The sequence below is a fragment of the Sesamum indicum genome, linkage group LG9, assembly GCF_026168435.1.
Source record: "Sesamum indicum cultivar Baizhima isolate 11 linkage group LG9, ASM2616843v1, whole genome shotgun sequence".
NCBI lineage: Eukaryota > Viridiplantae > Streptophyta > Magnoliopsida > Lamiales > Pedaliaceae > Sesamum > Sesamum indicum.
This window is the reverse complement of record NC_142665.1, coordinates 2,419,990-2,433,286: the sequence shown is the minus strand read 5'-3', so window position 1 is coordinate 2,433,286 and position 13,297 is coordinate 2,419,990. Positions and strand designations below refer to the sequence as shown.

Genomic DNA, 13,297 nt, shown 5'->3' with positions numbered 1-13,297 from the left:
AAAAGTGTTCGGACCACCAAATTAGTCATGGTCATGGTTTTATCAAACACTCCATATGGATTGACGTTTTTCGTTTTATTTTATCTAATATTTGTATGCTATGTTTGTACACATTTTCTTTAAAATAAATTAAATAATATAATATATATATATATGCATGTGTTAAATAATAAGTAAAATATAACAAAATAGTAATTAATTAAAATTAATAAGATGTATTTATTTAAAATATGTTTGAGATAATTATCAGAAAAAAATCACAAATAAAATTATATATATAGAATTTATATGTTAAAAGATGAGACGAGACGAGCGTGAGGAGCAGTGGTATGCTATTTCCCCATAGTTGTTTGGAAAATGCAGTGACAATTAGAGTTAATTATTGTGATTAAATCTGGTCATGATTCTTTTCTGGGTCTCTAGTCAATGAGGAATCCATACACTGGACTGGAGGTAGTCTCCATGGATTGATTTGACACAATGCAAACAACAATATATGTATATATCATGTAAATTACATTCACAATATATATATCATGTAAAAAATAAATGAAAATCTAATAGAGACTAACTGAATAATGTATTGTTAGACGACCGTCAAAATCAGAAAAGTATTGATAATTTTCAAATAATAAGAAAGTATTCATAATTATATCAATATTTAAGAAGGTTGGTTGTAATTTACTTTAATAATAATATTTGCTGCTACTTTCTAGAGCAGGGTAGGGCTGTTCAGTGTTGGACTTTCTAGATATTGGGTAGCCTTTTTGTTAATTTGTCCGTTATTTTTTGGTTTGTGGGGCTTGACTTGAATGCAGGTCATTGCAAGGAGTCCGAGGGGTTTGTCTTTTTTCACTACATTTTATATATGCATTCGATTTTTTATTATTATTATTATTAATTCTCTTGTATTTTACATTTTGTTGTATATACATTATGTGTATAAAAAACTATGTTATTTATTTTATTAAACAAATTATACATGTAATGTATAATAAAATTTAAAATAAAAAATTTATTTTATTTCAATGCTCAATCAAATATCAGGATATATAAATACGCTTCAACATACCTATTATATTTTCCAAATGTCATTTTTCCACGTTTCTTTTCCTTGAATTGTCCGTAATCATTTATTTAATTTACTCTCTTTTTTCTTCAATTTATTGTAAATAGTTTAAATATTTTTATAATTCTTTTAATAATTTTAAGATTTTGTCAATTTTAATTATTTTTTGATCAAATTAGACTTTATTTGCACATGGTCCAATTAAATTAAAAACTTCGACAGAAAAACACTAAAAACTTATGGCAAATTGATACTCACTGCTAACGTCAAACAAAATTAATATGAAAATTTAAATTCTAACAATCACTAATTTTGTCATGACTTTAGCTATGGCTAAATTAAATATTAGCCACTGCTATTATTAATATAATTAGTATATAATCATAGTTAATTAGTATTCAATTAAGTTTTTTTCATTTTTAACTGTAATAACTAATCACAACATAAATGTCATATATATATATATATATTAAATTTTCTGGTGCGTGCATTTAGGATAAAAGGTCTTGATTCTCGTGGGTGAAAGTGCAACAGATACTTTCACTCCTCTGGAAAAATAACTAAAAAAAAAATATTCTACGAAGATCTAGAACTAGTATAAGTGGCAACCACCCAGTCCAAAACCTTAAAACTAGACAAAATTAATATTAAAATGTGAATTCAACAAATGACGAATCACATGTTTTGTCCTAGATATTACCTTTGATTTGCTAAGTCCACATCCGACGTTAGCAGAGATTACAAATGATTTGGATGAATCTAGGATTGGTAAATTTTAATTTTAAATTGAATTTGGTCAAATTTAAAATTACTTGTATGGTAACTATTGTAATAGACGGATTATATGATTAGTTTATAATTTAAAGAAAATGATCAATTACCATAATAAGTGTATCTCACTTATTATGATTATTTGATTCGATTAAATTTAATTTGAATTCCGTATACGATAATTGCACAACTGCATGCTATTAATTATATAAACGAATCATCGATTAAATCTAACTATGACACAAAACACAAACTAATTACCACTAATGGCCCTGTGTCTCATTTCCAAGAAAAATATATATAATTATATATGGCCTCATCGTTATTTTAATTATTCAAATGCTTTAAAATCTCTGTCTTTTTATTCGGTTCAGGCAACTATCGATCCTGATATGAGCTTGAGATTAGGAATGGTCTTAAAACTTTATATTAGTTGTTGCCTTGAAATAAATACCTATGTTCGTAAAGGTCCATGATAACAACATGGTAAGTCCTATCTACTTAAAATACTCTAATGCTTAAATTAACGAGGTCGATCTCGGCATTATTTGTAGCCTAAAATTCGTGAAGACGTTTCGGGTGGTGGGCGATATATATGAGTTGCAGAAACAAGCCGGTCGTGCGGTTTGGTCCCTATGTGTGTGCCGGTAGAGAAGACAACTCGAAGGATGTTAATACATCTGGTGTAAGAACATGGCCAACGTTTTTGTGCTATGTATATACAGTTATGGTCAAAGAGTAGGACTCAATGTAATCTGCTGATTTAGAGATCTCTAGACGGTTGTTAGAGTTGATGATGCCCCAACAGCTAAGTTAAAGTCAAACGTCGGAAAAATACACGAATTCTTGAAATGCTTAATGAGTTTCACCAATATGTTCTCGTAATCTTAGTCCCCCAAGTTTTCTTTGTTGTGACGCATTAATTTATAAATTTGGTCGCCAATTACCGGGAAAAAAAAAAAAATGCGTGCTGATTTTCGTACCTATTTTAACTGAGAAAATATTAAAAATTTAAAACGAGAAAAAAAAAAGACCTATATACGGGTACTCATCTGAAAACACGACTATGATTATTAAGTACTAACACTACTGGTGCAACTATTATCCTATCTATAACAAATTGCCAAGAGTATTAATTCATACCTAATTTTAAATGTCAAAATGGAAATGCGACTATGTAAAAGTTTCCATCAGTGTTATTGTAATTAAATATCTTATATAGTGATGAATGATAATACGGTACTCCAATCCAATCAAACAAATATTATTACGTATGCATGCAGTTCAATAGACCACTTCTTGAATCCACAAAATCAACGATTGTGAACCATTCCACCATCAAGTGATCAATTGACCCAGGCTTGACTCAGGGGAGTGATCTACTGTAAACAATTGCCGTGGCGTGGAACCTGAAACTATTATTTACTTTAATTTTGTTTGAATTTTATAATTTTGTTCTACAAAAAAGTATTTTATTGGGGATATAAGATTTTGAAATTTATATACCGCTCAAACTTTCTTAAAGTAAATGATAATTTTTGTCCGGATCAAATTTGGGTGAAACAAACTAATCATAAAGTAATTTATTTATTTATTTTAAAAATAAAACTACAAAAGAGAAAAAGAAAAAAATAAAAAAGTAGCCCAATAAAAAGGTTTTTTAAAGTTTTGACCAAGTCAAGAAGTTCCAATAATAATTTTCACGCGTTTCTGAAGTCAAGAGTCTTCATAGAAATTCCCCTTTTTGCCCTCCTCCTCTTTTTCTTTTCCAAACTTCTCCCCTCTCTCTATATATACCATTTCTAACATTTAAAACCTTAACTCGTTCTCATTGGCTGTTCTCTTCAGTTTTTTCTGTTTCAACTAATTTCCAGCTCGAAATACTCTCTATTTTACGGTGCAAGAGAGGACAGTGGGAGTTAGAGCACAGAGGCAGCGGCGGCGGCGGTGGAGGATAAAGAATTATGGCTGGAGCGAGCGGAGGAAGGTCACTGGAGGATACGCCGACGTGGGCTGTCGCCGTCGTGTGTTTTGTACTGGTTGCGGTTTCCATTGTCATCGAGCATGTCATCCATTTAATTGGAAAGGTAAACATGCATATAAATTCACACACACACACACACACATATATATATATATATATGCGCGCAGAATTTGTAAGCAAAATTAATTTATATTTAATGGTTTTGATTAGTAATATCATATATATTAATTTAGGTAAAATATATTTGAAATATCTGCAGTGGTTGAAGTCGAAACACAAAAGGGCTCTGTATGAAGCACTGGAGAAGGTGAAATCAGGTTGAAAATTCATAAAAGAAGTGATGATGATCATTTTTGTAATTTAAGTATAATTCATATAAGTGTAATTAATATATTTTAATGTAAAGTTATGTGTTCATGTGGGGATCAGAGTTGATGCTGCTAGGATTCATATCGTTGCTGCTGACAGTAGGGCAAGGTCCAATTTCAGACATATGCATATCCAAGAAGGCCGGAGCCACGTGGCACCCATGCAGCAAGAAGCAAGAGCAATATTCCAAGTATCCGGAGTCCTCCAAGAATATTGGCGACGACACCCGCCGGAAACTCCTCAGCGCCGACGACGGCAACTTTCGGCGGATGCTGGCGGCCGGGGGAGCCGATAAATGCGCAGCCAAGGCATGAATTAATCAATATTTTCTTAAAAAAAAAAAAAAAAAACATTGAAATTATTTAAAAATAATAATAATTAAAAAAGTGAAATTGAAACGTGCACTGCAGGGTAAAGTGGCGTTTGTGTCAGCAGACGGGATACATCAGCTGCATATATTCATATTTGTTTTGGCTATTTTTCATGTCCTCTATTGTATTCTCACCATGGCTTTGGGAAGAGCTAAGGTATTCTCATCATCATCATCATCTACACACACAAACACACACACCTTGGTGTTCTTTTTCTTTTATTCTTTTTTTATTTTTTATTTTTAATTTATTAGATGAGCAGCTGGAAGGCATGGGAAATAGAAACAAGAACAGCTGAGTACCAATTCTCACACGGTATGTGCACATATCTAATTAAACCTAAATTTCTACCTATAATAAACTCTCACATGAAAGAGTGGGAGTGGGCACTCCCCATTAATCTCATTAATTCCTACGTACTTCTATTTATATATAGCTCATTTTAGAAAATCTAAATCTAATTTAATTCAATCCAAATTAATTATATATATAATTGTGAATTACGTACAAATCCCATGTGATAGATGCATATTGTACAAAATAATCTAAATAAAGTGACAATAAATTACATGACAAATGTAATAATACTTACTATGTTATTAATTAACTGGTCATCTAATTTATAAACATACAAAGCATATTTACTGTGGATATTGACTGCAGATCCGGAGAGATTTAGGTTTGCAAGAGAAACATCGTTCGGGAGGAGGCACTTGAGCTTTTGGAGCAAAACTCCCGTTTTACTGTGGATTGTAAGTGTTAATTAATCAATTCAAATTACCTTAATTTTACATGCATGAAATAACGCGTTGGGTACACTTATGACTTATTTATTGCATGAATACTTATATAGAAAAAAAAACATATTCTTTTGCATGTGAATGTTGTCTCAAGTTTCACTGTTTTCCTCCGCGTTATGTCAATCATATATATGTTGTATTTAATTGGATTATTTTCCGACGATACAATATTATTCCCATCTTCACATTTAGCAAATTTAAATTCAATTATAAATTTGGAAAAAATTAGGAGCCTCATCACACACACACACATATATATATATATATTAAGGATTTGCGAAAGAAACATATTATTACATTAGATTTTGTAGCATGCATTTTCTTGCTCTTCTGAAAATATGATAAAAATAAATGTATGTATGTGAGAAGGTCGAGTTATTAAAATGGTTTTTAATTTTAAAAAAACAATGAAAAAGTAGTTTTCAATAGCAAATTAATGAACCATATGATCTGAGTCTGGATTTATTTCAAGTCTTTTAGGTCTAATAAATCTATTGAAAGATAAATTTTGTGAGAATAAATCGAGAAATTCCTGATTATAGCAATTTAATTATATTTAGTGTGATGTACGGGGAATTCAATAATTGTTATTTTTATTAATGGCTGACCCTATATATATATAGGAATTAAATTATTAAATAAAATGTTGAAATTGTTATATGGACAAAGACAAGGCAGCAGTCATTCTATGCCCCCTCTTAGGACAAGGACCCGAATGGCCTACAATCATTCCTCATTATACCCAAAATGCCCTTTCACATTGGTTTTGACCTTTTCTCAAGATAAAGGGTGTTGACATTTTCCACTAGAAACACTTGTATTATAACTCCAAGTTGAGTTTGGTCCTATCATAACTAATAAAGCCCACAATTTAATTATTTTATTTCACTTTTGAAATATTAAAGTTCCCATCTAACTAGTCTTTGGATATTGTATTTTAAAATTAATTATGCATACTTGTTGAATTTCTTTTATTTTTTTTTTTCTTGCAGGTTTGTTTTTTCAGACAATTCGTAAGATCTGTTCCAAAAATCGATTATCTAACTCTGCGTCATGGATTCATAGTGGTAAAGCCTCTATCGACATCTTTCGACTATTCAAATCGAAATTATAATATACATATTAATTAACGGTCATAATTACTGAATTTAGAAATATAAAATTGTATAAATAAATATGATTAAAACTATATAATATCATATAAGTACAATATAAATTTAATCTAACATTATATGATTCAAATTATTTAATTTTTTTACATTCACTTTAATTTAATCATAAGTAAATTTTATTCGAGCATCTATCATGATCTATATATTTTATTTGATAAGTTTGCAATATTGTGATGACAAATTAGGCACATTTGGCACCCCAAAGCCACGCCAAATTCGACTTTCAAAAGTATATCAATCGGTCACTCGAAGAGGACTTCAAAGTGGTCGTTGGAATTAGGTTTTTAATTCATGTGCTTTTTATTTAATTTTCATCATGTTATCTATGTTTGATTAATTTCTAATAATAAATTCGTAGCAGCTAATTAATTAGCCAATATTTGTTGTTGATTGCTAATTTCAGCCCACCAATATGGCTTTTTGCTGTGCTGTTCCTACTCTTCAATACTCATGGTGAGTGATATTCAATTTCAATAAATATACTTAATTAATGAAAATATTTAGATAATTCTTACCACATAATTATATATATACATTTACTCGAGTTTATCAGTAATAATATATATATATATATATATTGCAGTGTCATGGAAAATTAAAAGTTAATATCTCCTATAAATAATTATTAATTAATATACGAACTATATATATATACATCAATAATTATTTGATTGGATTAAGGAATCAAATATATATAGCATACTTCAATATATCTACTACATGCACACATCTAGAATTAATTCTAGGTCAATGAACTTAATTTTTTCTAAAATCATATATAAATCGTTGTATATTTTTTTGTTGACAGGTTGGTATTCATATCTTTGGCTTCCCTTCATCCCATTGATTGTAAGTACTCCAATTTCTATCTGTACATCCATATTAATTAAAGTTCGACTTTCATAATGTTCACTATCTCTACATTCACTACAAAACATACAATATTTTGTTATGGCTAACTGTCATAATTAAAAATAAAATAGCTATAGTAAATAATCATTGACCACAGTCATGCAACGGTTATTGTCCGTGATAACTACAGGAGTGGCTAAAGCATTTGGCATGGTTAAAAGCTACATCAAATATTTTTAACACGGCTCTTAGTCATGGCAAATAACTTTTTTATTGTGGAAAATCTATGTTTTTGCATCGATTTTATTTAATCGTGGTCAGTATAAAATTTTTACCGCAGTTTTTAGTCCATAACTAATAAAATTATAGCCAATAATAATAATTATTGCAGATAATATTAGTGGTAGGGACGAAGTTGCAAGTGATAATAACGAGAATGGGAGTGAGAATTCAAGAGCGGGGCGAGGTGGTGAAGGGCGTGCCCGTGGTTCAGCCTGGAGACGACCTTTTCTGGTTCAATCGCCCTCGGCTCATTCTCTACCTCATCAATTTTGTACTCTTTCAGGTATATATTAGTTTCTTCTGCTCTCTCCATTAATTATTTTTTTCGTACATTTCATTTATTTATACAACTACAAATTTGGAAAATGGGCTTAATTATTTATTGCTATACGTGAAATTCGTTTAATTTTTTTTTATTTTAATATTAGTTGTTGATTAATTATAAATATTTGATATGGCAGAATGCGTTTCAGCTGGCTTTGTTTGCATGGACTTGGGTAAGCTGCATGCGTATTAGTTACACAATATGTACCTATATATTATTTTTTATTTTCTTGTAGATTTAATTAGGTATAATTAGCTAGCTCGTAATACGCTTTTCTTTGTGTGTGATAGTATGAATTCGGGTTGAAATCGTGTTTTCATGAACATGTGGAGGATATCGTTATCAGAATCACTATGGGGTGAGGTGTAATGTTTATAAGTTTTATATTATTGCTTGCTTGCTTAATTAGTTAATTATTATCTATAAACCATATTTTCACACGTAATTAATGGGTAATTAATCATGTTTTCTTTTTTTGGGTAATGAGCAGGATTCTCATACAGATACTTTGCAGCTACGTCACTCTCCCACTTTATGCCCTCGTCACTCAGGTAATACATATCTCTACTATTAGTTAATTAAGTGACAGGGATTTATAATAATTAACTATTTTTATTGATAATATATGTTTTGATTTAAATATCTTTTTCTTCTGAAGAATTAATAAAAATTGGAAAATTAACTATAAATTTTACTCCCTCAAACTAATATATATATATATCCACATTTGCAAGCACTTATATTTTATAAAATTATCTTTGCTTGTTTCTTCTTTACAAAAATTGTAATTATTTATAGATGATTTACGATTTATATTATATTTAAAAATTAATTTGTGCATCAATCTTTACGATTATACAATTTCTTTTATTTTTCTATATTATAATCATATTTACACACATAACTGATTTGCTAATTATCATGGTTAATAGTAAAGTAATCATAACAATCATCATTAACCACGTCATACAATGGTTGTTGACCGTAGTATCTGTGAGGGTAGGTAAAACATTTGTCATGGCTAAAAGTCATGTCATATATTTTTACCATGTCTTAACCATGTCAAATAACTTTTTTTGTGTGGTAAATCTATATTTTTGCCTCGATTTTATTTAATTGCGGTCAATAAAAATAATTTACTACAGTTTTTAGTTCATAACTATTAAAATTGTAGTCAATATTCATTTTTTTTCTAGTGTTGTACTAAACACATCCAGAGTTGCATGTCCCTATAGGAAAAATTAATATTCATAGCAAAATATTAAGTGAATATATCAAAATCATCATCAATAATATATGTTAGAAATTAACAATTTTTTTAAATTTGTTATAATTTGATTTTCAAAAATGATATCCGCACAGTAATAAATTAGTGATGATATAATAATAGTGTCATATCATATTTATTGATGATTGTTACTAAGCTAATTAATACTATACAATTTCTATGTCAATAGTTTTGTACACAGATAATTTTTGTCAAAATTCTTGTTACTATCTATCAACAGTAATAATCTGTATATTAAAATTAAATATTATTATTATTATTATATTTTATTTATAATGAGAATTATTAATATTGTTTAAGATTTGACTTAAAATTTCCCCTAAAATGAGGGCATTTCAGTTTCTCCTTTTACTTGGAGGCTAGAGGGCATGGATCATATATAGACTTTTAACTCTGCTATGCCTAATAATAACATGACGCAGATGGGGTCAACTATGAAACCAACCATATTCAACGAACGAGTGGCCGCTGCCTTAAGGAACTGGCACCACACGGCCAAGAAACACATCAAGCAAACCAAGCACTCCGCCCCTACCACGCCCACGTCGACCCGCCCGCCCACACCGTCCCACGGCTTCTCGCCTGTCCACCTCCTCCGCCATCACCGGAGCGAAATGGATAGCTTCCAAACGTCCTCATGGAAATCAAACTCCAACGTGGATCGTTGGGACATAGAGGGCTCGCCCTCCACCACTCGCTCCCACCAAGGCAATGGTTCGTCGCCGTCTAGTCATCACCACCGCGCCGAGGTAGAGCATGAGGTACTGGAGCTCCAACATGAGCTGCCCGGCTCCTCCGCTCGGGTGAGGCCGCCGTTGTCAGTACAGGTGCCACATGATGAGCAGCATGAGATCAATATACACAACGAGGACTTTTCGTTTGATAAGAGTAATGTTGGGGCTAATAAGGTTTAGGATTGCCACAAAAGTCATACTTGTTTTCTTGGCCCAAATGATGGGTAAAGCTGGGGAAAATGGATTACGGAGAAGGCCTTGTTCATGTTTCTTGAGAACATTAATATGCCTAAAGGAAAATGGAAAAGAAAGAAAATAAATAGGGGCTAATTTTAATGAAACGGAATTACAGGGCAGAAAAGGCCCATTTGTATTATTACAAAGTAGCAGTCCACACGGATTCTTGGACATTGATTTGATGCCTGAAAATTGACAATGACAAGCTACCACGACTTTTTGGGACAACCACCAAATACATCCAAATTTTTGTGCTTCATTAATCAACGGTCAACACCACCCTTGGCATCTCTAATCATGTTGATCCTCACAAGTAACTTTAATCATATTCCTCCCCACCATAACCACAACTACTAAACTTTATTAATTTACAACAATATCCTAACCACAAGATCTCCTTACTTTGTTTTAGTATAACTTTTTTTATCTATATTAATTTTTTTTAAAAAATAACCCCTCCACACTCATAAAAGTATTTAATGATACTGCTACACTATTTTTTTATGAAGTAAAAATTGTCCTTTATGATAAAATAACTAATTATTTCAAATTTTTAAAATTTACATTAATTGATAAATTATTTTTTCTTTTTTTATTAATATAATATATTAATTTATATATTTTACTCTTATTCATAATACATTTTGAAATGTAAAAAATTATTTATTATATCCACACAATGACAATGATGGGTATCGGATCCACCAAAAATATTTCTCGACTAAAAACTTATGAAAGCTATAAGTAAAGTTGAATCCACAAATATTGATTTCAAACTAATTCTTTTTAAAAAGTAGAGGTGGAAGTTTAAGGGGGGGTTTTGATTAAAAATCTAGACCTAAAATTAAAGAGATGAAAAAAGTTATTCAAAGAGGAGTAAATATGAGACAAAAATTTCAGTTAAAAACATGATTATGTTTAATTTCACGGTTGACCATAGATGTAAGGATGACAATATGATAGATAAATTGGTTATAGTCATTGGTACGACCTAACAACCTCACATTTCTTGATAGTCAAGGAATGTTCGTTGACTAAATCCCTAAATCAATAAACAATCTTGGGAACGTCCTTAAAATTTAATTTACCTACAGCATTAAGAAGTAGAAAGACTTAATTCTAACCAATAAATTCCTACGATGATTTATTTAAGTTGGATTGTGCATTCCCCACAATAAAATTGAATACTTGTTCATGATCAATTATGTTGTATTACCACTAATCGTTGTACTAAACACACAATTACGAATTTGCAAATTCAATTGGTTAGGCAAATATTCTTAACAATGAATAAAGATATCTATCATTCACAAATCAGACTATTTGTAATAAAAGCACAAAAAACGACACAAATACCAATATGAACGAAAATAGAAAGTATAAATTAGATCTCACAACTAATTGTAATTAAGCATTCACCAAGTCTTTAACTGAAATTAAAAGAACTAGCCTAACATGCTAATGAGAGATCAAAAGATGTCTCTATGGAATTACATCACTTTTTTATATACTACTAATTATCTAATTGTACTAGTACTAAAAAAGGTAATTTCCTAACAAGACTAAAAACACTAAAAGAATTAATATTATAGTCTTAAAGACATTTATTCAGCAAAAGTGATCTCTCTTCATAAAAAGGATATTCCAATCAATTTCAATTTCTTGTCAAATTCGAGTCTTTGAGTCTTCCTTTTCCGGCCACGATTCTGTTAGTTAAGTGCCCACGCCTAACTTTTTTTTTCTATTCTGTCCATTTTTGTTTTTGACTCATTTTTTTCTTTTTCATCCCATTAATCCTTAATAGATTAATGTTGCAATATACCATTTGATTAGAAATATTTTAGCAATAAAAAAATGGCAAAATATAGATTGAAAATAACATAAAATACACCCTCATCAAACAGCGTGCCATAATAATTAATATATATATATATAAAAAGTAGATTCGACTGTAATCACCGTCACAAAACAGCCTTTAAAATCATAGATGAATTCCATGAGTACTTATAAATAAATTACACAAATACTTATACAGAAATTACACATGGACACAATTCTTGTATTGACAGATAAAATTGAACCCTAATAAATAATAGACGATTTTAATGTTGGGCTAGACATCAGTACAAGTTACTAGAATTCTCACTCAAAATTAACTTGACTCGCTCATATAGAGAGTGCCGTAGTAGTCTGCTCACAGGTAACACCTCCAACTCTACCATGGCGCGAGGCTCCTCCCAGTCCCAGGCTTCCTCCGCCTCCACCTCACGCCCCGGCCTCGTCGCCCCCCGTGGCTCCGCCGCCGCCTCCGCCGGGATGCGTCGACGGAGGCTGGGTAGCGCCTCTTCCTCCGTCAGCTCGTCCGGCCTTGCTGGCGGCGGGCCCGGCAGCAATATGCTTCGCTTCTACACGGACGACTCGCCGGGCCTGAAGATCAGCCCCACCGTCGTCCTCATCATGAGCCTCTGCTTCATCGGCTTCGTCGCCGTCCTCCACGTCATCGGCAAGTTCTACCGCGTCAAATCCGGGTCCTAATTTCCCTGGTCGGGTCGCGGGCCTTGGATCCTCCAGAACTCTCAACTCTGTAGTTGCCACGTGTAGTTTCCGTAGCTCTATGTCCCTTTTTTTTTTGTCTTAAATAAATTTCAGTTGTTGGAGTTCTCGAACTATTTTGGTGTCTTAACATTGCCGATGTTGCTAATGTCGCGGTAGTAAAAACGCTACTGATTAGGTTACGATACATATATATATATATACACACGTATGTACATAAAAATAATATAAAAACTTAGTTTAAAAAATGAATCCAATTTGATTAATATATAAGTAATGGGACTAAATGCAATATTTAAAAATTCGACAACTCAATATAAAATTTAATACTTAATATCAAGTTGAGTGACAAATAATTTATCCATCATTACACATTCCATTAATGGTCAGGTTTGGATATTTTTATTTATTCTATGGAGCTTTTTTTTTGTATTTATCTAAATTTTTTTTAATAATAAAAAAAATTAAATTGATATGCTACTCAATTTAT

The 13,297-nt window shown here is 31.2% G+C and overlaps 2 protein-coding genes across 5 annotated transcripts; both read left to right on the top strand.

The window, feature by feature from the left end:
- Positions 1–3,665: 3,665 nt before the first annotated feature.
- Positions 3,666–10,490, top strand: LOC105170315 (MLO-like protein 6). Of its 4 annotated transcripts, none has more exons than XR_016067374.1 (15): positions 3,666–3,927; positions 4,084–4,141; positions 4,254–4,501; positions 4,604–4,720; positions 4,819–4,879; positions 5,228–5,316; positions 6,357–6,431; positions 6,722–6,816; positions 6,940–6,989; positions 7,345–7,385; positions 7,780–7,953; positions 8,132–8,167; positions 8,286–8,358; positions 8,486–8,546; positions 9,706–9,780. XR_016067374.1 is itself a non-coding variant. In XM_088885051.1 (15 exons), exons 1-15 carry the CDS (start codon positions 3,805–3,807, stop codon positions 10,195–10,197), a joined length of 1,788 nt encoding a protein of 595 aa, XP_088741177.1. In that variant the 5' UTR covers positions 3,666–3,804; the 3' UTR covers positions 10,198–10,490. The 4 variants fall into 4 exon arrangements, 1 of the variants encoding a protein (XP_088741177.1); XR_016067375.1 differs by having other exon boundaries at positions 7,758–7,953; positions 8,286–8,353; positions 9,706–9,716; XM_088885051.1 differs by having other exon boundaries at positions 8,286–8,353; positions 9,706–10,490.
- Positions 10,491–12,267: 1,777 nt separating this feature from the next.
- LOC105170314 (Preprotein translocase Sec, Sec61-beta subunit protein) lies at positions 12,268–12,923 on the top strand. The gene has a single exon (XM_011091020.3). It carries the CDS (start codon positions 12,475–12,477, stop codon positions 12,787–12,789), a length of 315 nt encoding a protein of 104 aa, XP_011089322.1. The 5' UTR covers positions 12,268–12,474; the 3' UTR covers positions 12,790–12,923.
- The last annotated feature ends 374 nt before the right edge of the window (positions 12,924–13,297 follow it).

Excerpts from the sequence above, each read along its gene's own strand:
- LOC105170315 (XM_088885051.1), top strand. The coding sequence starts at position 3,805 with ATGGCTGGAGCGAGCGGAGGAAGGTCACTGGAGGATACGCCGACGTGG. Across the intron at positions 4,721-4,818 it reads TGGCTTTGGGAAGAGCTAAG|ATGAGCAGCTGGAAGGCATG; the intron begins GTATTCTCATCA and ends TTAATTTATTAG. Across the intron at positions 4,880-5,227 it reads TGAGTACCAATTCTCACACG|ATCCGGAGAGATTTAGGTTT; the intron begins GTATGTGCACAT and ends TATTGACTGCAG.
- LOC105170314 (XM_011091020.3), top strand. The coding sequence starts at position 12,475 with ATGGCGCGAGGCTCCTCCCAGTCCCAGGCTTCCTCCGCCTCCACCTCA.